The 24510-nt window shown below is 46.8% G+C and overlaps 1 protein-coding gene across 1 annotated transcript in view; it reads left to right on the forward strand.

Annotated features, from left to right (window-relative positions):
- Positions 1-24510, forward strand: part of HCN4 (hyperpolarization activated cyclic nucleotide gated potassium channel 4) — a 1084393-nt gene that overhangs the window by 882415 nt on the left and 177468 nt on the right. The window contains exon 3 of the mRNA XM_069624604.1: positions 6751-6912. Coding sequence (XP_069480705.1) covers positions 6751-6912 — 162 coding nt within the window. The remainder of the gene's footprint in view (positions 1-6750; positions 6913-24510) is intronic.

A 24510-nucleotide genomic window follows, 5' to 3' on the forward strand; every position in this document is an offset into this window, starting at 1 on the left:
TTGTCTCTCTTGGCATTCGTCCGGGGTGCCTATGCCCTGAACTACTCCAACCCTGCAATGTCCTCTGATGCTCCAGAGGAGCTGCTGCTGACCCATTGCTTCTTCCATCAACTCCTTTGCTCCTCTGCCAAATGGAGTGTCCCCAATGTTCTCCCTAATGTCATATTCAATAGGCAGCCTCACCAGTTTTTTCCTCATAGTTTGGCACCCCACAGAGAGGTCCTTGACAACACCTTCCTGCCTATTTTTTCTTCGGTGCCCAACAAGGGAAAGTTTGGGTGCTTGGGGCATTGGCCCATTATCTCCCTCCCAACCGGTTACCTGCTTTTTGTGGGCATATATGGGGTGCCTAGAAGTGAAGGGATGGGACAATCATCCCAAGGCACTGGAAAAACAGGGGAGGAGGAGTATAAGAGGCCAAGCAAGGCATGCACCAATCCCCTGGGTGATGCCCTGTCCCTAGATCCTCTTTAACAGCCAGTTGGTCACACTGTACCATCTCAACAGGGAGACCATAAGTGAGTTGCTCACCACAATCCAGGGCGACATAGGGAGCAGGATCAACATCCGGATAGCTGTGCCCCCACTGCTAAAGTTAGTGTCTGTCCTACAATTCCTAGGAACCAGCACCTTCCAGCACTCCATGGCCATGTTGCAGGGGCATGGCACAGCCAACATTTGTGCAAGGTTGGCCCAGGTGCTGGATGCTCTCCTGCTGCACGTTCCACACCACATCTCACTCCTGACTATCCCCAGCACAGATGCACACCATGAAGGCACAGTTCTATGACATTGCTCAAATGCCAAGTGTCATTGCAGCCTTGGACTGTACCCATGTTGCATTGGTAGCCCCCAAGGCCCACAGGGCAGTGTACCAAAACAGGAAGCACTACCACTCATTTAACATGCAGATGACCTGCAATCCCAACCGGTGCATCACCCACTGTTGTCCCTGCTACCTTGGTTCCACCATGCCATGGTCTTATGGAACAACACACTGCCTGGATACATGGAGAGGCACAGAGGACAATGAACATGGATAGTGGGTGAGTAAAACTGTCAGCACGCAGGCACATGGGGCTGCGGGCATGTACAAATGTCCACACAGCATGGCATGACAAGTGAATGTAAAAGTCGGACCTGCACATGTTGGACATACTTGGATGGAGAACCTGATGCACACACACAGTAGCAACTCCAAACACACACATGACTACAGGTACCACAATGCAATGTGCATAATCCAAACCAATGTCAGACAAAGTGCCACATCGCATCACACAACATCAACCCTGCCAGTACCACAGCCAAGTACCCATGTACACTCAGCCCGCAATGCAGACTCACTGCACCCAGAAGCCAAGAGAGGGCCTATAGGAAACCCATCAGGCCACATGCATGAGAGCAATACACTGCAACAAGACAGCCACAGCTTGACATGGTACCGACAGACACATGGCGTAACATCCACTGCAAGGGAACAGGGTGCATGTTAACTAAATCCAATTCATGATGCAAGTGACATAACATGCACAAACATTGAAAAGACACACGCCATGCAATGAAGCCCCATATGCATGCCCATTATGCTCATTATGCCCATTGACCTGATGCTGTGAAGGGCCACCCCACGCCATACACTGTGACTCATGGCTGTGCCTCTCTCCATGCAGGTGACTCTGGAAGACTCTGGATACCCGCAGCTGCCCTGGCTCATGACACCTGTGTGCGTGATCCACAAACACCACCGGATTTTGCCTACACCATGCTCACAGCAGGACCCTTGTGTTCATAGAGCATACCTTTGGCCTCCTGTAGGCCTGTTTCTGCTGCCTGGACCATATAGGAGGAGCCCTGATGTACAAACCAGAAAAAGTGGATAAAATAGTGCTTGTGTGTGTCTTACTGCACAATATTTGCCTCCAGCGTAATGTCCCTCTACCCCCTGATGTGGACATGCCACCCTCATAAAATGCGGATGCAGTGCCTCTGGCAGAGGTGTCTGCACGCATTACCAGAGACGATGGCAGGGACTGATAGACTTTTTTTTCTGAGACAATCATATGGCACATGCCATGCTCCACAGTGTGACACTCACATGAATGAATAAACACAACCATTACTCAATGAGGAATGTCGTTGCATTGATGAAGTTCAACAATGTTTATATTAAGTGCGCTAACTATCCCTCTTACGCCTCCCACCACCAACACCCCCACACACTATCCCCCTGCCCCTACCACCACCAGCACCCCACACTCTATCCCTCCTACCCCTCCCACCACAAACACCCCAGCACGCCCACTGTGAGCAAAAGGTGTGTCACTTCTGTGGCCTCTTCTCCCTCAGACCTGCCCCTAGTGATTTCGGACCCAAATGACGCTCAGACCAGCGCCTGGGAGTGCTGGGCTGTGACCCCTCAGTGGGTGTGGCTGAACTGGAGGGTATGTGCTGCAGAGTGAATTCAAGGCTCTGTTGCATGGACTCTGCAAATGCTGATCTTCCCTCCTTCAGATCCCTGACTCGCTGGCCATAGACCTCATCATCCTGCGGGTGGCACCCTGCATACAATCACATATGGCCTGGAGGTGCAGTGAGTATGTGGGCAATGGCCTCCATCTCCCGTTGCTGCCTCTCCATATCGTCAAGCCTCTGGTGGATGGAGGGGCTTGGTGGTGTTTGGTGAATGGTTTGGGGGCTCTGCAGAGGGTCAGGGCTGAAGCTCTGTGAGCCATATGAGGGGGTGCCCATGTCAGGCTCGGGTGTCTGGGCATGCTGGCTGTGGGGAATAATCTCGGGGGGGTATGTCCCTGCATCACCCTGAGGTACTTGCCCTGATTCCTCCTGGGTGCCAACGGGAGCCCTGTCAGCAGGTGTGTTCTCTGTATCAGCCACTGCAGCTGGCAGTGTGGGTAAAGTGGGTGTGGAGGTGGTCCTGGTGGCATGTGGAGTTGGCACAGGGCCTGCGCTGCCACCAGCAGTCTTGGCCTTGCCGGGTCCAGGTGTAGCATGGTGGTCCTTGCACCTTGGTGTTGCATGTGGCCGCCCTTCAGGGGTGGTGGTGGACCTTGAGGCGTCACTTCCCAACGGGCCTGCCCCCTCATCCTCCTCAGGTTCATCCGGATCTGCGTGAGTGCCTGTAGGGGACATATGAAATGACATCAGGTAGGGTTCTTCATGTGGATTGGCATGCAAGACGCATATGCTATGGTACAGAGTGACAGCCCACACATTTGGCCAGATGGGCCTGGTTGTTCAAGGGACATTGTATGTGGCCACAGCATTGTGGGAATGGTTGCAGCCATGTGCGTGTAACCCATGGCCAGGTGGTCTTTGGCCTGTGTGCGGTGAAGGCGGGATGTCCATGCAGGGGCAGCTGACGTCTTCCATGCATGCATGTGGTCCTGCACGGTCACACATGTTGTGGGATGGTCTCATGATCATGTGCTGGAATAGTGGCACAGCCTTAGTACTAACAGCACAGGGGACGGTCATATTTGTTCATGCCCCCACGGCCTCTCCCCTGGTGATGCACGCTTTATGGGAGTGGGTGTGGTGGCTTCATCTATGGCACTGCCATTGCTCTATGGGATGCTGCTGTGCAGCCAACAGCATTACTCTGTGTTGTTTTGTCTTTGGCTTGCTGCAACCATGTCGGTGGAGGGGGAAATGTACTTCCATAGGACTTGTCTGCCATGCCACCATGGGGCAGGTCAACTGGGCCAGCGACATGTTGGTGTGACTGCTGCACAGTGTTGTGGTTACTCACGCACCACAATCCTGCTTGCACAGGGTGCACCAGCAGGGATGTGGGGTGCATTGCACTTGGATTGGTCACTTGCCACGCCTTCACAGTGCAGTACCGCTCAGGGGTGCACTTGGTGCCCTGCCCCCAGGCTGCTGTGGAGGGTGGCTGATGTGGCACCCCATCACTTCACCCTGATTGGCTGGCCCAACTGCTGGGTATGCTGGCATGTGTCCCTGTCCACTATGGTATCTTGTGCTAGGTTGACATTTATGCATGGTCATTTGCTGTGTGGAGGGGGGGGCCGACTCACCTCCTGTCTCCTGGCACCCGCCTCCGCTCAACTAATTCCCTTGATGCCCTCCATGTCGAGGATGCTACTACACTTCTCCTCCCATGGTGTCAGGAATAGGGGCTCGGTGGTACCGCCTCCTGTTGCCATGGCCTCCTGCCGGTGTTGGAGAGGAGTCCCTCCACCCTGACCCTGAGGTCGTTCCACCACTTGCAGCAGTCCTCCACATCACGGGGGACACTGGCCCCCACAGTCACCTTCTGGCTTATTGCGTTGTCCTGTAGCGTTACGCCGTCTGCTGCCATACAGCTCCTCACAGTGGGCAACTACCTCATCTGTGAGGACTACCAATTCTCCCTCAATGAATTTTGGCCTTCTCAGCCGGTTCTCTGGCATCTTCCCTCGGGTCCGCCTCTGAATCATGTTGCCAGTGACTAGGTTCGGATGGCTGCAGGAAGTCGGTGATTCAGTTTTTAAAGATAGCCTCCACCATGCTTCCCGTCCAGGCGATTACACTATTTCTGCTGGCACTAATAGTGCCAGAGGCTGACAGCGGTAGCACTATCAGCACCTGGATTTCAGCAGAGTGCCTTGTTTCGGTGCTGATTCCGCCAGGCGGCATTAACATTACCACCGCAGTGGGGCGCACGTTCACACCAGGTTGTGATTCAGCACTAATAGCGCCACTGGTTCCGGGAGTAACACTAATTTCGCTCAGCGGCATTTCCGCCGGGTTACCACCCAACTTGTGATGAGGCCCTTTATCTCTTTGAAGATTGGGTTTAGTTCCTTTCCTAAGTAAACAATCATGGCAGCTGATTCCATTCCCCAGGAGACTCGAAAGGCTGGTTGACCGATGGTTGCTGGAGCTCCTCAATAGAGTAAATCGAGCAGCCACACCTACATAACGTGGTGCAGTTTGGCCTCAGTGGTGACCTCCTTCTGCATGCTATTTCTCCCTCTGAACAGCACAGACACATCTATCCTATGCTTTGTTTTTCCAGCAAAACAAGGCCATGCCATCTGCCCAAATTCCTGGTGACACTGGTGGGACCAGCCAGCCTAAAAAATGCTGGGAGGTGGATGCAAAACGGTTTTAAAAAGTGATGCCTTACCTACAGGTACTACATAAATAGCTACTGTAGGTGCATTAACCCATTTGGCTGCCAACCCCTTTCCCCTACCTTAGAGACCAGGATACTGAATGTCTACTACACTTCCCTTTGGCCCATTTGATCCATTTTACACCCCCTTCAAAGCATATATGCGTGAGCCATCTAAAAGCAGAGCAGAGCAGTTAAGCCTTTGCCTTAATGATGGGGTTGGGGGATTTTAAAATGGACATGATGGCTTCTATCCTCTACCACTGGGTGTTTGTTGCTACTGCCTGTTCATTATTTATAAAGGTAAACACTCTGCTAGCAGAGGTGAGAGATTTGATTGTGCCCGGTTCCCACCGGGCGCCCGCCTGGGGTGAGAGTCAGAGCAGAGTGGTGGCTTCAACTTCCCTCGTTTGGAGCGAAAACCCCAAACACCTTGCAAACCAGACTTCTTTTGCCCGCGCTCAACCTTCCCCATTGAAAGATGAGAATGCTATTCCCATTGATACCGTTGTTTCCAAGCCACAAGTGTGAAAAGGCTGTCCGTCGAGTGGTTATTCATAGGTACGCTTTGCAGCACAAGAACCACAGAATAGATATGTTTTTCTCAGAGATTCTGTTGTTTATGGTACAGACACTCTCACCCTGTTTGTTGAAGGCAACAAGGATCTTTGCTTAGAGCATGACAACTTTCTGCTGGGTGACTGGATAGTTACTGGATGCAATAATTATGCTCACCCTAAAGCTGAAGTCGACTCTTCATTGTGTTAAGAGGTATCTAGAGGGCAGTTCAACTGGAGGGTTTACTTGGGGTCTTTGGAAAGAAGTGTTAGCAGCACTGCATGTCCCAATTTAAGTGTGTGTGCTGCCAAAATGACATGGGCGTGTGTAAACTGGCATGTTGAAGGTAAGCCGTGCATTCCGAACTCCATCAAGTGACATTTTGAGCCTTCTCCTTTCCATGCAAGTTACTGGTTACCTCTATTGAGGCAGGGCCCTCTGCCCAGGCTTTCCCTCAGTTCAAGAGTGGGTAAAAATCTCTAATACTCTTGTCTGTTTTTCTAAATCTGTTTTAATACAACATGCATACTCATGCCAGGAGCCCCAATAGGTGGTTGTAAGTGACGCATATTTCAGGCTGGTGAGTAGCGAATCTTCGCATACTGTGCAGCCCACCCTTCCACTGCTCTGTATGAAACTAGAGAAACTGCTTTCAGAACTTGAAATGTGTCCATTCTATTGCTAAATACTAAGTGCATGTCAACGCCTTGGTTTGACTCAAGGCTGGATGCGACAAGATGGAACGCGTGAGGATCCCCAACAGGCCATAGCATGTTAAAACTTACAGTGGCAGGACGGGCTTTTAGCAACTCAGACTTGTTGAGAAATCTCCCAATGTCCTTATAGGACAGTACACATTCCATGCTGGCTTGTTGAGTTATTTACCAATTTCCTTATGGGAAAGTACAATATCTACCTCTGGTTTGATCTGATCATGGAATATAAATGTACTGCTGCTTTGGATGATTCTGTTTCTTGGATATATGGGGTGATCCAGAGTCTTGATCTAATCTTCTTCATCTTTTCTTGTTTCCCTTCGGCCTACTATGCAGATCTTCCACATGACGTATGACTTGGCGAGCGCGGTGGTGCGGATAGTGAACCTCATTGGCATGATGCTGCTGCTCTGTCATTGGGATGGCTGCCTGCAGTTCCTGGTCCCAATGCTGCAGGAATTCCCAAGTGACTGCTGGGTCTCCCTCAACCACATGGTGGTAAGTAATTCACACGCGTACTGTATTTCATTCAACCTTCTTTCTCAACACAGATAGTCCTACCGCTACACATATTGCAACCAGTCTAGACTTTCAACGCCTCAGCCAAGGCCACCAGAGAGTGAACCAGGTTGACCATTTGAAAGTATCCTGCTAAGTGCGCCTTGGGATGTAATGATGAACCAGAATTTTCCATATCCCCAGAAGAGAAGCTTGAAGTCGTGGATTCATCTGTCAAATAGTACCACAGGCTCCTAGACCAGTCGATTATAGTGTTTCTTGTAAAGTTCTTTCACTCAACCTGCTAAATGCCTCATCCGCCCCCATCTCCAGATGGGTATTGCACCCAAATCACCACTGCCTACAGGGAACAGGTCCACCACTGACTCTAGGCCCTCTACTCACCACATATCCCCCGCATGATTGCTGTAGATCTATTAATGTTACTAATTTACTATGCCTGTTGTGCTGGTGTGTTGCTGGGTATATGATTCGCTGTTTTGCTGGATACTTACTTTGCAGTAATTTTCTTTGATGTCTCTCTCTAGTCTTACCATGCGCTTGTATGACGTTCAGATAATATATCTACTGTTTGGCAAATTAAATGGTTATGACTCATAAAGGGTGGGCTTTTTGGCCTACATACATAATTAGCACCAACATTGCATGGGCTGCTTTACGACAATTATTGTTTTCTCTTTTTTGCTTTTTCTCCCCTTTTAGCGTTTGGTTGACCTTTAAAGTTCAATAATTAATGCATCGCCTGTTAGGTACCTTTCGCTGGGTGTTGGTATTTTCCAGCGTGGCTGGAGCTGGGGAGCGGGTGAATTATGGATTACATACACTCATTGATTTCAAATTTGCACAACACAGATTACATAATCTCTGGACGATTGATGGGGGTTTGGGTCAAAGCCACCCTTGTTTTGTTTAAACACTATAGCGAGAGATAAGATGGTTGTCCTCACTTAGATAGGCAGAGGTTCGAATAATTCTGCAAAAACTAGGAAATGGTTATCTTATCTCAATCGTCACCACGTCAAAGTGATTCTGTCTGATACTACCATAAATGTGGATCTCCTCTCAGCCATTAGCGAGAAACTAACAAGATCTTGTTCTTTTACTGAACTCAAGACCAAATTCATGACTTGCAAACTCATGCCACATAAATATGGCGCTGATGACAGACAGGGCCACTGAAATAATGGACATTGAAGACTTGGAAGGTCCTCTTTGCAGGGGTAATAAAGAAATAAATGGGAGATTCACTTCCTATAATAGGAACTTATACTCCTAGAGACACACTGCCGCAATTGCCCAGAGTAAGCCTACTTGGATGGAGTTTCCTTGGTCTGGCTTGAAAACTCACGAAAAGATTTGCCATGTTCTCCTTTTGCAGAAGCTTGGATTTCCCATGCTGTCAGTGACCTAGCTTCATCCAAAGCCCCTGGGACATATGGACTTTTCACGGAAAACTATAAATAACTCTCAGAACACAACATAAGCACCTATATCAGGAGACCTCCGGTGAGGGAATACTTCCTAGAACTGTACAGGAAGCTCTATTAACAGTTCTATTGCACTCTGGTAAAGCAAGCATGAACTGTAAATTAGATCGGCCTCTTTCACTGCTTAATCTGGTCAAATAACTTGCGAACCAAATGCTTCCTGTACTATGACCTGCCAGTCTGGCTTTATACCCATGAGCTCTACACATGATTATATGAGACTCTCCTTTTATGTAGTGCTAACACTAGGATTTCAGTTGTTGCTATGCTAATAGATGCAGAAAGGTCATTTGACCCAGTTGAGTGGCCTTATAGTGTTAGAGAGAATGTAGGTTGGCGAGAGTTTTCTGAATTCCGCAAAATTGCTGTACAGTGATCCAATGGTGAGTGTCCCTGCAAATGGAGCTGCATTGCCGGTGTTCCCCTTAACTTATGCCACTAGGTGGGATGTTCCTTACTGCCTTCATTTTACCCTAATCATTGAACCATTAACGCTGTGTGAGGTCCATGCTGATAAAGGGCTTCACTTCTATAGCTGGGATGGTTAAACACCCTCATTTCTTTTTGGGACGATCTCCTTAAGATAACGTAGCTCCTGGTGGTACAGGAAGTACATGACTTTGGTCTTCTGCCTGGTCAGCACATAAGATAGAGCAAATCCAAACTCTATCCACTCACAGTAACCACCTTACAGACTGCCATGGGCTTGGAGTTTGCATGGCACCGTGCATCATCTATCTTTCTTGGTGTGTGCATGTCTGGAGAGAAGGCTATTCTTTACCAGGTTAACTATGGTCCTTTATTAACTGATACGTCGCACAGGATGGAGAGCCGGATTACATTGCCTATCACTATTTTTGATATACTGGTTGTAAAATAGTGATTTTGCCAATATACCTATTCACTAATGTACCTTTGAAGCTGACAAGCTCCTTTTTCACAACATTTTTCTCCCCGCCAATGAGATTTGCATGGGTAGGAGAACACCGCAGCCGGAAAAACCCATACATTACCATTGGACAAGGGGGGTTGAAACACCCTGAAATGGAAACATATTATCTAACAGCTCAATCATATCATGCAATATATTGGTACTGTCCATCTGTAGGCAAACAGATTGCCAATCTGGAAAGGATAATTGCAGTTTTGGGAAAATTTATAGGCCAAGGTTATGCGTAGATACGAACTATGACAAGCTGGTCCGAATCCTGTACCTATGTCATTCTAGGCTTCTTCTAGACTGCATGCAAAGTTTAATTGTCCTCAAATGTATAGTCCCCACTTCTACCTGGATAGGATACCTGGCCGACCTTTTACCCACAAACAATTTCTGATTACAGAGCTGAAGTCCTTAGGCTCAGTGACTTCGACAATCTCTATGTGAATGGGGAGTTTCTTCAATCCGACACACTTATATTCAGTAAATATGTATGACCTTGAGATAAACTTCAAGCAAAAGAGGTGCAACAAGATCTTTGTGCTTGCTCCCTGTATTCATATTCAGTGGTTATGCCATCCAGGCCTGGAGATTTAACAGTCAGTAGATCATGTATTGCAGCAGCAATTCCAGCCATCGTGATGGGCACAGCAACAGCTTCCTGGTGTGCGGCGACTATCCAAGCAAATTCAGCTTTATTCAAATACTGATTCATAATTTGCTCATGGAATGGTTCAGCTGCCCTGTACAGTGAGGTTTAATAGTCTACGAAAACCTGTGTGATATTCTCACATCCCTGTAAACGACCCCATTGAATTTTATGTCAGCAAGCAGTAAAGAAGGAGATTCCTACAGGATGGTGTCCTTGGCCACATGCAAGGAAAGGCCACTCTCTACATACTTCAAGGCTGTAGCTCCACTGGACAAATACCAACCCTCCCTGGTTAGCAGATTATTGAAATACATCCAGTTATACTTGAATTTAAGGTAGGATGCTATGATCTTGAATTGCTACATATGTATCCTCAAGTACTTGAATGGCCTTTTCAGTATCATCATAGTCCCCTAATCCATGTTTGTACCCCCAGTTCCTTGTAGATTCATTATCCCCTTTGTAATATCTTATGTTTCCCAGAACAAGGCCATATTGTCCACAGAACCCTTATTCAATTGCACAAATTAGGGCATTGTGCCGTGTAAAGTCATTTTAAGGACACCATCCATGAGAGCACCAGATTTAAATCTCCAGTGTCATTGGGGAGTCTGTTTACCTGACAGTGTTGCAGGCATAAGCACAAGGGAGTTACCCAAAATAGTTCTAGGAAGCATGATAAGGGAATTTACTCCCCAGAGTAGTGAACGGGTGATCAGCAATGTATCCGTTCTACAATAGGAGTCATGTACACTTGAATAAAATGTATATTCCCTGGTAATACCCTTCAGGACCCGCCATCAATCTTCAGTATAATACTTTTCGGAGAGCCCTCTTAGGGCCCTAGTAGCACCACCAAGGGGTCTAATAGTGTCAGAAGATCTGTCAAGAATACGACCAATGATGATATTTAAATCACACACATAATGGCCTTATGATACATGACTTCATGTAATCTAGTAGAAAGACATTTAAAAGAAACTGTGGAGAGTCTATAATGAATGCATACACATTCGCAAATGCAGTGTGAATAGCTTTTGTTCTTGAGGATGCCTGAAACCAGGAGCAATCTGCCCTCCCAGTCAGTAACGACTCTGTTGCAATTAAATCCAAGTAAATTCTGCACCAGGATGGTGACTACGCGTTCTTGAGATTTGTATTTGAATTATTTAGTAACAATTCCCGCTAATTGAGCATTTCATGGCCGTCAATAGAAACAATACAAAACAGAAAAACAATACAAAGTTAAAAACATGTCAAAGATATCATAATTGCACTATGAACATGGCATCAGCTCATTGGTCAGTTTTTAAAAGCTTACTTAAAACCACATAATTAAATATATGCATGACATCAATCCATTAGTAGCTATATGGGAATCAGGGGATAGGTAAAGTCTTATCAGTGCAACACTTCACAGTCCCTAAGTGACATAGATGGGGACCCTTAACAGGTCACGAAAAAACAGTAATTGTTTGGAATGTATTGCGTGGTGCAAAGTGATTCACAGAGTGGTGTAAAGTGTATTTTTGCAGTGCAAAAAGACTTTGCATGGGTGCAAAAGTGATGCAAAGTCACTTTGCACTCCGAAAATGCACTTTGCACCGCTCTGTGACCAAGGGTGTTAGTTGCCAGTGCAAAGTCGCTTCGCAACATGCTAGAAATTCCATGAATTGGGCCCTTAGGTTGTTCACGATCCAAATTGTACTCATATTGCTCATGCACCAGCAAGTAAAGCCGCAGTCATCTTGGTGATATTATAATCAAAGTCGACCAGGAGAAACATCATTGTAGAATTTTCACAGCCGAACATACCTTCTCTCTGTAATGGAGGGATAATTTGTTTTGAAGGTGATCAGTTATATCCTGTACAGATGAGTAGTAAATGTGTACGGATCTCAACCTTTGCTTGGAGTGCCCAATTGCCCACTCTGGCCTGATGAAAAGACTTCTCTAATGCAGTTTTGTCCAAATTTTCAGATGTGGTTGTTGTCAAAAAGTAGCCACAGAAACATCAGCCCAGGCTAAGCAGTTTAAACGTGTCAACTTCCCTTCTACTAAGACGTGCTTATTTCACTCATATTCTTTAACTGTTAGTTGCAAGTGTATATCGTACGCTTGCAGATATCACCCATTTCTTTTGAAGCTTTCAGTATAAGGTTCCTGCCTATAGTTGAATATTCTTGCTATCAGTGGGCACGGGACATCCCAGGGACAAGACAACGGCCCAGTGAACGGTGAACAGTGTGCCCTCTTGATAAGGAAATTTGTAGTTTGAAGACTTATCAACCTAAGTAATTTTATCTTTGTAAGTCAGGTGTTTCTTGTATCTTTTTGTTTTGTTTTGTCCCTGGACCATGTTCACTTTTTTCACACCCTCAGAAACTGGCTCACCACATCGTCTCATATTGTGATAATGTACAGGCGTCCTTCGGGTGAATGCCTCCTCCATCTATAACTGTGTTACTGTAAGTCATTTCTGATTGAAATTGACATCCCTGTTCTTCAAATAAATGCAAATAAAAATGTTTGGCGAACACGGGTTGATCCAGTATTTCAGGTAGGTGTTCCTTTAGGGACAGCTCCATTGACCCCTGCACTCCCATCTCCAGTAGGCCCAGAATTGCGATGTTATTGTGACATGACCTGAATTCCAGATCCTCATTTTTCAACTTCACCATGAATGCTTCTTCATTCAATGGGCTAATTTCGGTTTCCTGTTCATTAATAATATCACTGAAGATGCATATACTTTTTACTAAATTAGACATTCACCCACAAAGTTGATCAATCTTGTACTGTGAGGCTTCCCCACAAGGGAGTCAGTGTTCATGTCCAGGGATTAAAGAGTGACTTTCAGCTTGAGAAGGCAGGATTGCATATCTGTAGTGTGTAGAACCTCCTGCAATCACATTAGAGTGGTATCAGGTGGTATGGGTTTGATGGGATTCAGTCTTAAAGATACATAGGTGAATGAATCTAAATTAGCCTGCTTCTTTTTTCTGGTGCCAGGCATCCCAGTAACGGTTCCTGAAAAGTAAATTCAAAGTAAATTCAGCTGGCCATCCAGAGACTGTACCCAGCCACGGGGTAAGATGAATTTACATAGCTGAAACGGTAACACCCTGGGTGAGGTGCTCTGAATAGTCAGATGTTATTGTGCACAGTAGACAGTGTGTTAACCATTTTAGAACTACTAGGAAATGGCTGCTAACACATATTGATTAAATCACTGCTCTAATCTGTGTTTCAGGTAAGCAGAAGACAGCAGTAGCAGAGGCCCAGTTCCTAGCGTGGATCAGTGTTCAGTGCACTACCACTCCAGAAGCCGAGAGGGAGGAGTACAAAAACCCAGCTAAGTCACCACAGGAGATTGGTAACACTCCTGGGTGCTCCAAGTGTGTGAGGCTATCATTCCTCCTCATGTCCCTCCCCTGTCATCGACATCAGCAGGTGCTGCCCACCGCGGAGGGCCCCGCGATCCAGCCAATGGAAACCCCCAACCCTCCAAGCCGAGTGTCTCCACTTATCCTCCTAGGATTAACTGCAATGCCCTACAGTAACTTCACTTTGCCCTTTGGGATCGCAGGCCCGGGAGGATAGCTCAGGGGCAACACGCTCATCTTGGAAACAAGTCAACACAGAGCAGCATAGGTTTGAAACCCAATCCCATGTTTAGGGTTTGGAGTTTGGCATGAAGTGGAATGTCAAAAAAAGATCTATTTTATTTATTTATTTATTTATTTTAATGTGGTACTGTTTTATCTAAAACCTTTACACATAAGCAAAATACAATCATAAAATGTATCTAATTTAACTTTAACTTTATACAATATAATGATAATCAGCAACATAACACATTTTAAAAGAATAGGCAATATGTATGTATATATATATATATATATATATATATATATATATATGTTTAAAGAACTTGTACCACGGTGCAAGTTTGTCGGAGTGCACTCCAGAAAGCAGCTCAGGGCAGATGATCCGTATATATACACATAACCCAATAAGTAATAAAATGGTGCTACCCCTAGACATGTCTTTGTTACTCTTGGGCCACTGGACAAACAGGCAGTGCTAAGAGCAGATACCTGTGTTGCACCTGGAATCTGAATCTCATTAGCGGGAGAAATAACAGGGATGCAGGAAAAACCATGAAGCCGCCATCACTAACAGCTTGGCAGTCCATTAGTGAAGAATGCCTGAATGGTTGGGTTCAGAGGCGGGGCTGTCTATGCAGCACCTGAATGGTTGGGTTCAGAGGCGGGGCTGTCTATGCAGCTCATACCGAGTACAGTAGCAACAAGAAGAGCACGGGAGCTAGGTCTGATGGGGATGGGTTTGTCATGACACGAGGACAGTGGCGGCTGTGGAAGACATGGAGGGTACGCGGACGGCCGCCGCGGGAACAACAGTGACGGTCTAGTCTTTCTTGTTGTTGCTGTGCGTCATCGCGCCGGCCCTACTTGGACTCCTCCATGGCGACGTATCGACGCGTTGCAACCCTCGTCTCTTCGGGTCCTGACGCTGACGCCGCTGTTCCAGTCGCCTGGAACTTTCGGCGTTTGTTCCTGCCTCTCCTCTTCCATTTTTTCCCCGTTCTCCCTCTCTCTCCTTTTTCCCCGCTCCTACCTGTGTGCTTTCCCTGTTTCATGTTTGGCAGCCCCCTCGCCTTGTTTACTTACCTTCTTGCTTCCAGTGCCTGCACTTCCTGGCAGCTCCCTTCTCCACGGAGCCATTACTTACGTTACACTCCTTGGCAGTTTTCGTGACTCTTCAGCTCCTACACATCGAGCAGCCGGCTTAACCTTTCTTCCGGCAACAGAATATCCTTATCCTCACGGAGCAGCTGTCACCATCGTACTCAAGCTGCCCCAGGGTTTTTTAGCTTGGCTTCTCCCTGGTAATTGGGTTTGCTCCCTGGAGTTCCCTCTGCCAAGCAGTCTATCTATTGGTCAGGTGGCCTCCAGACGAGCTCGCCGTAAGAGCTGCACAAAAAAGCCAGAGACCGCTTGGAGGGAACGAAGAACCATATCTTCGGAGGACTCTTCGGAGGACTTTCACACAGGTGAGGAGGAGGAGGGTTTTTCGTGTATTGTGTTAGGGGTCCCTTCTGGTAGTCCAGGGGAATCTTCCTTGAATCCTGAGAGTGTTAGAGCAGCCTGCAGTACTCATTGACAGCACCGCATGAACACACATTTCATCAGTGTTTCTCATTGTCTGCTTTGCACATCCAGTGAGTCACTGTGCCTGTGATGAGAGGGGTGTGCCCCAGTGGCTTCTGCCACCAATCCTGCCTGGGCAGTGTGTGACCTCACCCAGATCTGCCAGTCCTGCATCACAGGCACACTGTAGATAGACGCAAGGGGAGATAATTTACATGAAGTTGCCCTCTGCCTTTGAAATAAACCATCTGTTGTTTCCTCAAGCAAAAAATATATATATTTGGAAGGATAGCTCACAGGCACCACACCTACTTTGGGAACAAGAAGGAGCATGGGTTCAGTTCCTGTTCCAGTGCTTGCTTAGAAACTGGAGGAGGCTGGCATTAAGCAAGATATAAAGGACCAAAGAAAATTATAAAGTAGACCTTTTCTAGGGGTGATGTCATTGAGCTGCTGCTGTTGTTTACATTTTAAAATAAAATAAAACCTGCAATTACTGTGACTTGCAACACATCCTTCCCCTCTATCTCCCATCTAACAAAAAAAACTGTGGGTTACTTACCAAATAAGCAAAAATGAAAGGTGACGGCTGGAAGGTTTCAAATCATTCATAACCACTGGCACAGCTCTGGGCAATCCTCCAGACCCTCATTTTTCTGGTTGGACTTGTGTTGGTCAGTTACTCTTTCCATTCTGTGGGCAGACACATGACAGGCACTGGATGTCTGTGCTTTGGGGTTTAGGCCTCTTCAAGATGCTCTCCCTGCCTACAGTTTAGCCTGAGTGATGTACAATAGTCCAGGTTGTTGTGTTGGATGTCTGCTTCCATTTTAACCACAAAAGTGATGGGTGGAAGGTTTTGAATAAATCTGAACCACTGGCATTGCTCGGGTCAACCTTTCACGCCACCGTTTCTTAGCCCATCTGTGCCATTGCAAAAGGGGTCCAGCCATATGCAAATCAGTCAGATACTGCCACCAATGGTAGCAGTCCAGCGGAACTGCTAGGCCAGGTCCCTTCGGCATGGAAACACAAGCAACCCCAGACATGTAACTAGGTAATATGGGCCAATACACACTGATATTAACGCTACATATTGTGATCCATTCTTGTATGAAATGTAAATCATTTTACAGTGATATCATAACCATATTTTTCTCAGTGTACTGAAGAACAATGCAATGTGATGCCAGTTCCTGTTTTGTCAAAAGGTGAAAGGTTGTGTGCCATCATTTCCCGTGATGCCACTTGGGGTGGGGGTCAAATTACATCACTTCCTGTGATGTCATCAGCGGTCAAGGGTCATGTGATGTCACTTCTGCTACACCTGGAATTTTGGTGAAATGACGTCCCGGGCATCTGGCATAATGCCCTTTCTTGGTGCAGTTTCTGCATGTTCGCAAATCCACTGGGCAGCTCTTAGTATTCGCAAGTTGTGGCTGACTCCCCACATCTGAAACGTTCCATTTCATTTTTTAATTATCGCTTTTGTTTACCTGAACCTTTGGCGCCTTTGCTCTTCCTTTTGCATTCTCCTTAACACAAGACGTAGAATGTTCTAACCAGTTTGCCAGAACTACAACCTCATCAACTGACCGCTTCTTTTACAAAATAAATTGACTTTTGAATCTGTTATTTTACATCCAAGCTTATTTTCGTGATCTGATCACAAAAATGTGTGTGGTGCCCTGTGCCTTAATGGCATGTTGCTACAGGGCAGTGGAACCTCCCTCATGCTGTCTCATTACCCCTAAGGGATCTCTAGCCAGGACTACACTTAACCTAGGATCATATTGTACATTGTGTTTCCTTAAGCAAGTCCAGTCATTTAGCACATTACCCCGCGACTGCTTGTTTTGTTCTCAAAGGGCCTTATTCACAAAGTGTTAGTATATTGGAAATCCCATTGAAAAACGCGTTTTGAATCAGGCCCATGCCTTATACAGGCACTTACCGTAGACAATTCAAAAGCAGTGCTATTTTCTCCATCATTGCACTCTGCATTAACATTTACAAACAAGGAATGGCTCCACCTACTGGCAGGATCTTGGAACCCTAATTCAAATATAAATGAAAAACTATTCAAAACCAGCATACGTGGAGAGACCAGATTGTTTTACACACACACTCTCTTCAGCCCGACACAGATAAATAGAACAAGGAAACAGATAAACTGCTGCCTTAATTAGCAGAGACAATCTTTTTTAGTGGATGGACTTCATCGTGACTCAACTTCTCTTATCTACACAGTGTTGCTTTTTCATGGATGTAGGGTTTTCGACGATGTTTTTAAGTCCGATCTGGTGTTTCTGGGCCTCTTGGGGTGGTAAGACATTCAGGAAAGACGATCATGCTATGTGCATAGTTTCCTGGTCTGGTTTTCACACCATAGAGGAGGAGTGCCCACTTTGTCAGAAAATGCCAAGCACACATCTAAAGGCCAGAGTGGGCATCAGATTAGGAGCCAGGCCAGGCTAAACTTTGGCCACTCTACGGCCCATTCATATCTCTTGCCCTCAGGATACAACCCATATGAAATCGGGAAGTGAGGTTTGGCAGTGACGAGAAACTTGCATTTCTTTAACGAACGAGTTAAAATAAAAGTGCCATCCATGCATGTGCAAAGGCATATTTTCTCAAAGAAATGCTGAATGCTTCAACATATGCCAAACGTGTTTAGTGCTTATATGATTGCTGTGCATTAGAAACATGGCACATTACATCTCAGAGCACGTTGCAATAAGTGCATTAAGGATGTGATGACAAATGTCCCCTTAAATGATTAGAACTCCTCGCTTGATTGCGTTATTAGCTAATTATCATAATAATGACAATGAAAATAAACCTGAAGGAGAGCTCTTTATAAAAGAAAGCAATGATGACTATATTTTTAAAAGTGAAAAATGAATGCTTTTCATTATGGTACAGAAGCACACGCATATATATGAACAGAGAGATGGCTTCTTAGGTAAGAGCACATTGCTAGGACCAAAGCACACACTCTCAACAAGCCATTAACTAGTGATAGTTGACTCTTGGCAAGTACGAAATGACTTGCTGTGTGTGTAGAATTGAGGTGCTGAGTGGCTTTTAATGGCTGGGTAGTAGCTTGCAACTTGACATTTTTACCCCTACACATGCTTTTAATACCTGTGGACAGCACCTCAAATCTACTAATTTCAATGGTGTGTAAGTTAAAAGTTCAAGCCACAAGGCAAGCAAGCTGAGCTTTTTTTAAATCCGAAATCCTGTAGATCCTAGGTCAAAATAGGTATCACTCTTGCCATGTGGTTGGCTAACTAGCACAGAATGTGAAACTGTGCACCCGTCTGGAAAAAAAGAAATGCTATCCAGCTTCAAAGAACATTCCGTTAGCCTCCAGACAAAGATAATGATTTAATTACATGGGCCCATTCAAACAATGAAACACGTGTCTTCATAGTTACACGTTTCTCGCCAAGTACCCAAGAAGCCAGTTAAGCCCATTGGAAGGTAGCCCACGTTATACAAGACCCAGGATCAACAAACAAGGCATGAGCTGAGCACATGAGCAAGACCCGCGAGGGAAGCAGCGTGATGCTAGATCACTGGTCAGGGTCAAGCAGGCAAGGAAAGTCCACACCTGGACAATAGATTGGGAATTCATTTTGTGAGCAGCATTTGTGTCTGTTTTGACAAAGCTTATCTGGCTTTGAGACAGTAGCAGCATGTTCATAATATTCTCCATAGTCTTAATGTGAATCATTCTCTCTGCTTCTTTATAACGATCGCTGTCACAATGCCCACGCAAGGCCTGCAGGTATTGGCTTCTTAATAAAGGTGCTAACAATATGTTGGGTTGACAAAACTTTGCTTCAGAACAGATTTTGACATGGAAGCTCATATTTTGAATTTACTGTATATTATTAAATCTGTTCTTGTAGCCTATGGGCTAAAATATGCATGTATCGGTATTGAGAAATATAACAAGTAAACATTTCAAGCATGGGTTTTACCACAGCCCCTGAAAGTTAGGTATACAGGTTTCTAGTGTCAAGGAAAAGTCTGGTTGGGAGTAACAGGGAAGACCCTGAATCACCAGGGGCACTCATGGGCACTTTTAGTGGCTAGTTCTGAGACTCCGAAGGTCTCTCAAAGCATGAGCAACATCACAGCCATTGTACACATCAAGACATATTATGTACATGGCTTCCACTTCAGAACTCATGGCAGGGACATGTTCACTGTTGAGAGTCGAGAGGCCCATCAACAGCAGGGATCACTCCAAACATCAAAAACATTGATTTTTCAGCCATCATTTACAGTCCAATACAACCATAAGAAGCTCAGCATCACCAGTCCCGATGTTGAAAGCTTCTTCAGTGATGAAGATGACTGGGACCAACCACACCAGAGGCCCAGAAGATTTTATTTTATTTGCATAGCGCTATACACCAAAGCACTTTAACAAAAGGAAAGCCTGTACAATTCATGCAAAAATACATGAAGCAGCCAAATAGTTAGGTAAGCAGAGTCGATTTAAGATTAGAGTGGAAAAGAGAAAAGGAAGAAAGAGAGTGAAGGGGGAGAGGCAGAGTGTTACAATGTTTTGGAGGCAGTAGAGAACAGGATGAAAGCACGATTTAGCACATGGAAGGCAAGGGACAGCTAGATGAAAAAGAGATTGATATCAAAGGGAGCGAGAAGGTGAGTAGAAAATCAGAGAGGAGGGATAAGGGGGAGGCGTGACTCAAAGGAGAGCCACTGAAGCGACGAAAGAGCTGGGGGAATAAACTCATGAGAAGATAGACAAAAGAGGACATGGATAGAGGTATTATATCTAGAGCTGAGCCAGATGAGCAGTATGGAGGCCACGAAGAACAGAAGAGCAATAAAATAGATGAGAGAATAGGAGAGAGGAGGCAAAGGTTTTTGTGGCATTAAATTAAAGAAAATGCCTTGGTTTCTGACACTAAATAGCTGAAAGCGGCAGGAACAAGCAATGATAGAAACGTGTGAGGAGAAAGTGAGTGAATAGTCAGAAATCACCCCAAGATTTCTAGCCGATCAAGAGATATTAAGAAGAGTAGGCAGAAAGGAAATAGACGGTGGAAGCAGGACAAATTAGAACCTCATTCTTGGAGGGGTTTAGATGAAGATACTGATCCACCATCCAGGACTGGGTAGTGAGTAGACAAGAGGTGACAACAGAGTGAATGGAGGGGGAGAAAGAACTGAAGGTAAGAAAAAGCTACATATCATCCACTTTAAAGTGGTGAGACAGACCAAAAGAAGAAATGACAGAAGCAAGGAGAATCAGATATAGAGAGAAAAGCAATGGACCAGGAACAGAGGCATGGGGTATGCCATATTGGAGGGGGAAACTGGTGATGTTTGGCACCCCCATGAGACGGAATAAGAAAGGTCAGTCAGTTAGGAATGACACCAAGACAAAGCAGAATCCCTAAAACCAAGAGAGGAAAGCAAGCAAATAAGAAGATCATGACCAACTGTGTCAAAAGCTGGTGCCAGGTCGAGGAGCACTAAAAGAGAAGAGTGTTTAGAGTAACAAGCCGACAGAAGAGAATCATAGACAGAAAGAACGCAGTTTCCATAGAGTGTAGAGGAAGAAGAGAAGGAGCATTCATGTAAGTGGAAACTGGAGAATAAAGCACATGTTCCTAAAGTTTAGAAAGAAAAGGAAGACGCAAGATTGGACAACAATGAGAAGGAGAGGAAGGATCATGGAAGGTTTCTTGAGGATAGGAAGTATGATAGCCTGCTCAGATAGAGAAAGAGGCCCAGATACAGAGAAGCTCTCACAACCATCAGGGGACAGAGAGAGATACTTGTCGACACTAACACTCAAAAGATAAATAGAAGCAGTAAAGATCATAAGGAGGATTATGCTTCACATTCTGCATGCTTCATCAATAATTCTCTTCAACCTTGGCTCTCCCGAGGCGCTATTCATTCCTATGTGACAAACTTCATAGTACATGTATTGGAGGAAGTACTCTTCACTGTCCTCCAAAAACCTAAAGCCTAAGAAGCCTCCATGTTAGCTAATTTTGCTTGCAAAAGGGACTTTGGAACCGACCATGGAACTATTGCTCACTCTTGCATTAAAGTACTAAGGCAACAATGATTCTAATAGCCTCCACTTGGTCAGGCAAACCGGGTGTTAAGAAGGATTTCTGAACTTTGACCTGGAGGGGCAGAGGTTCAGAAGGCCAACCTAGTTTCTTGGAACAGGGTAACCTCTGGACAAGCCAGACCAATCAGGGTAGCTATGGCAGGCGGTCAAGACTAAGGCCCTCATTACGACCCTGGCGCTAAGTGAAAAACGATGGCAGTAAATTGTTACCGCCATCGTTTTCCGCTAGGTCCGATCATGACCCGTGACCGTTAACTACGATGCCATTAGCAGCATCGTAGTTAACGCTGCCGCTAACTGCATCAAGGACGCGCGCACGCGCCCTCCCACACCGTAATTACCGGCATGGCGCAAAGGTACGCAAATGCCGACCCAAGCGGACATGCACCTAACGCCATCACCCAGCCCGTTAAGTACCTTACCGCCATGGTGCTAATTACGCCATCGAGAACCAACCGTAAAGGGCCTTGTGCAGTGAATCCAGCTGCCACAGGTGCACAGAATCAGCACAGGTGGAGGCAATACAGACTCAGGAAGTAGAAAAAGAGCACACCCAACCCCTTCCCAGACCCAGTCACACTCCACAATGATACCAATAGGACTAGCAATGTTGGGACTGGAGGACCTGATAGCAATGCAAGTGCTACAACTTCAACTACAACAACAACAACAACAACAGGCTGCACAGAGGAGATGCAGGAGGAGAAGGAGGGCAAGGCAGGGCCAGCAAGCCCCACCAGCACAGCCAGTGGCACCACGCAGGCAGCCCCCAATCCCACGCATCAGAGCCAGTCCATTCAACCTCACCGCTGAGCAGATCCACACCCTGTACCGACTGGACCGGGACACCATCACCACCATTGTGGACATGATACACAACAACATTGTCAGCATGATTGAAACACCCACCGCCATCCCCCCCCTACTGAAGGTAGTGTCCGTGCTCCACTTCCTGGCCACAGGCACCTACCAGCACACAGTGGGGCACTTGCATGGCATAGCACAACCATTATTCTCATGTACACTGATCCAAGTGCTCGATGCCCTCCTCAAGCACACAGACGACCACATCTAATTGCCACGGTCTGCCCAGGAGATTGCTAACACCAAAGTGGGTTTCCATGCACTAGCTGGCATACCTGGTTGCATTGGTGCCATCGACTGCACCCATGTGGAATTGGTGGTCCCACATGCCATGGAGGTAGCGTACCACAACCGTAAACAATTTCACTCAATCAAAGTGCAAATGGTCTGTGACTCCAACAGGATCTTCACACATTGTTGTGCCCGATTCCCCGGATCAACCCATGATTCAATGGTCCTGAGGAACTCCACAATACCACGCTACATGGTGCGACATGCAGGCCCAAGATCCTGGCTACTCGGTGAGTCTAATGTCATGAGCATGGAAATGTGAAGTGGGTAGGTGATCGACGTACCAATGCATACTTCACCTGGCAAAAAGGGGGGGGGGGCGATGCATACTTCACCTGGCAGAAAGGGGGGGGGTGATGCATACTTCACCTGGCAGAAAGGGGGGGGTGATGCATACTTCACATGGCAGAAAGGGGGGGGATGATGCATACTTCACCTGGCTGCGACTAGCAGTAGCCAGATCATACCCTGAGGCAGCACTTACGTCATCTGACAACTGTATACATGATGCCTGACCTAAGCAGCCCTAACATGGGAATGAAGGTGTCTCCCAACCATGACACAACCATCTGCAAGTGCATTGTAAAAAATGTGATCACAGTGACTTCAACGAAAAGCACCTACATGCACGTCACCAAACACCATCAACTGAAAGGCCTGTCCCCCATAACTGCGCACAAAGGAGGCACATGACGGACAGGAACATCAATACACCACAACACAGACAGCAAGGCCCACAAACTGTCCCTATTGACATCAGTATTGTTCACTAGGGTCATAATGAGGCAGACAGCAATGTTGCAATCATGTGAGCGTTGACCTCACAGGACACGTGCCAGGTCACCTAAAGAAACGGCCTGAACGGACACAGTGGATGGGCACTCACAAGGCACTTGTCCCCCTGCATTGTGTCTTGGCATGCAAAACTGTACATGAGAGCCATGAACATATACTGGTTTCATAGTGTGAATCCATTAGCGCAACTAAAAGTGGTGCAAAGTAACAGTTGAATGCAAGGCATGGTGGCACGTCATGTACAGAAATCAATCTCATCCCTGACACATACATTGTTGCCCACTTACAGGTGATGCAGGCTATCCCCTGAAGAGGTGGCTCCTTACACCAGTCCGGAACCCACAGAACCAGCCTGAGGAGGACTTCAACCGTGCCCATGCACGTACCCGTGTGGTGATTGAGCAGGCATTCGGCCTACTGAAGGCACGTTTCCGCTGCCTCAGCAGGTCTGGCGGGGCACTCCTGTACCGCCATGAGAAGGTTGCGAAGATTGTCATGGCATGTGTCATGCTACACAATATGTGCGTCAGACGAAATGTGCCCCTGCCCCCTGACGCCGAACTGCAACCACCTGTGATGAGGATGATGAGGGTGGGGATGGGGCAGCACCTCAACGAGGCAGTGATGCACAGGAGGGGCGTGAAATGCGTCAGAATCTCATTGACCAATGCTTCTAGCACACACGGCGTGTGCGTGTAACATGGAGACGGCACTTGGGGCACTGTGTGTGTCTGGGACATGCACACTGTGGACTGTACAACAATAAAGCATGCATACGCAATGAGCAATGTCCACACATTTGATTTGTGCTAAACGAAAAAGTGTATGTGAAAAGGTATGACACACCCACTCACCCCTCCCCCCTCCCCCCTGAACACCCCAACACACCCACTCCCCCTCCCCCTCCCCCCTGAACACCCCAACACACCCACTCCCCCCTCCCCCTCCCCCTGACACCCCAACACACCCACTCCCCCCTCCCCCCTCCCCCCTGAACACCCAAACACACCCACTCCCCCCTCTTCCCTGAACACCCAAACACACCCACTCCCCCCTCCCCCCTGAACACCCAAACACACCCACTCCCCCCTCCCCCCTGGAATCCCTAAAAAGGTGTGAGTGAGTCTGTGCAGCAGTGGGTGATGCAGTAATTCTCCACTGTCCAGCCACAAATTACAGTCCCCTCCCCTGGCCCCGGGGCACCCCTGCCCCTGCTGCGCAGGTTCCTCCCTGATCGTCGG

Source organism: Ambystoma mexicanum, chromosome 11 (genome assembly GCF_040938575.1).
Source record: "Ambystoma mexicanum isolate Mex_15411 chromosome 11, UKY_AmexF1_1, whole genome shotgun sequence".
NCBI lineage: Eukaryota > Metazoa > Chordata > Amphibia > Caudata > Ambystomatidae > Ambystoma > Ambystoma mexicanum.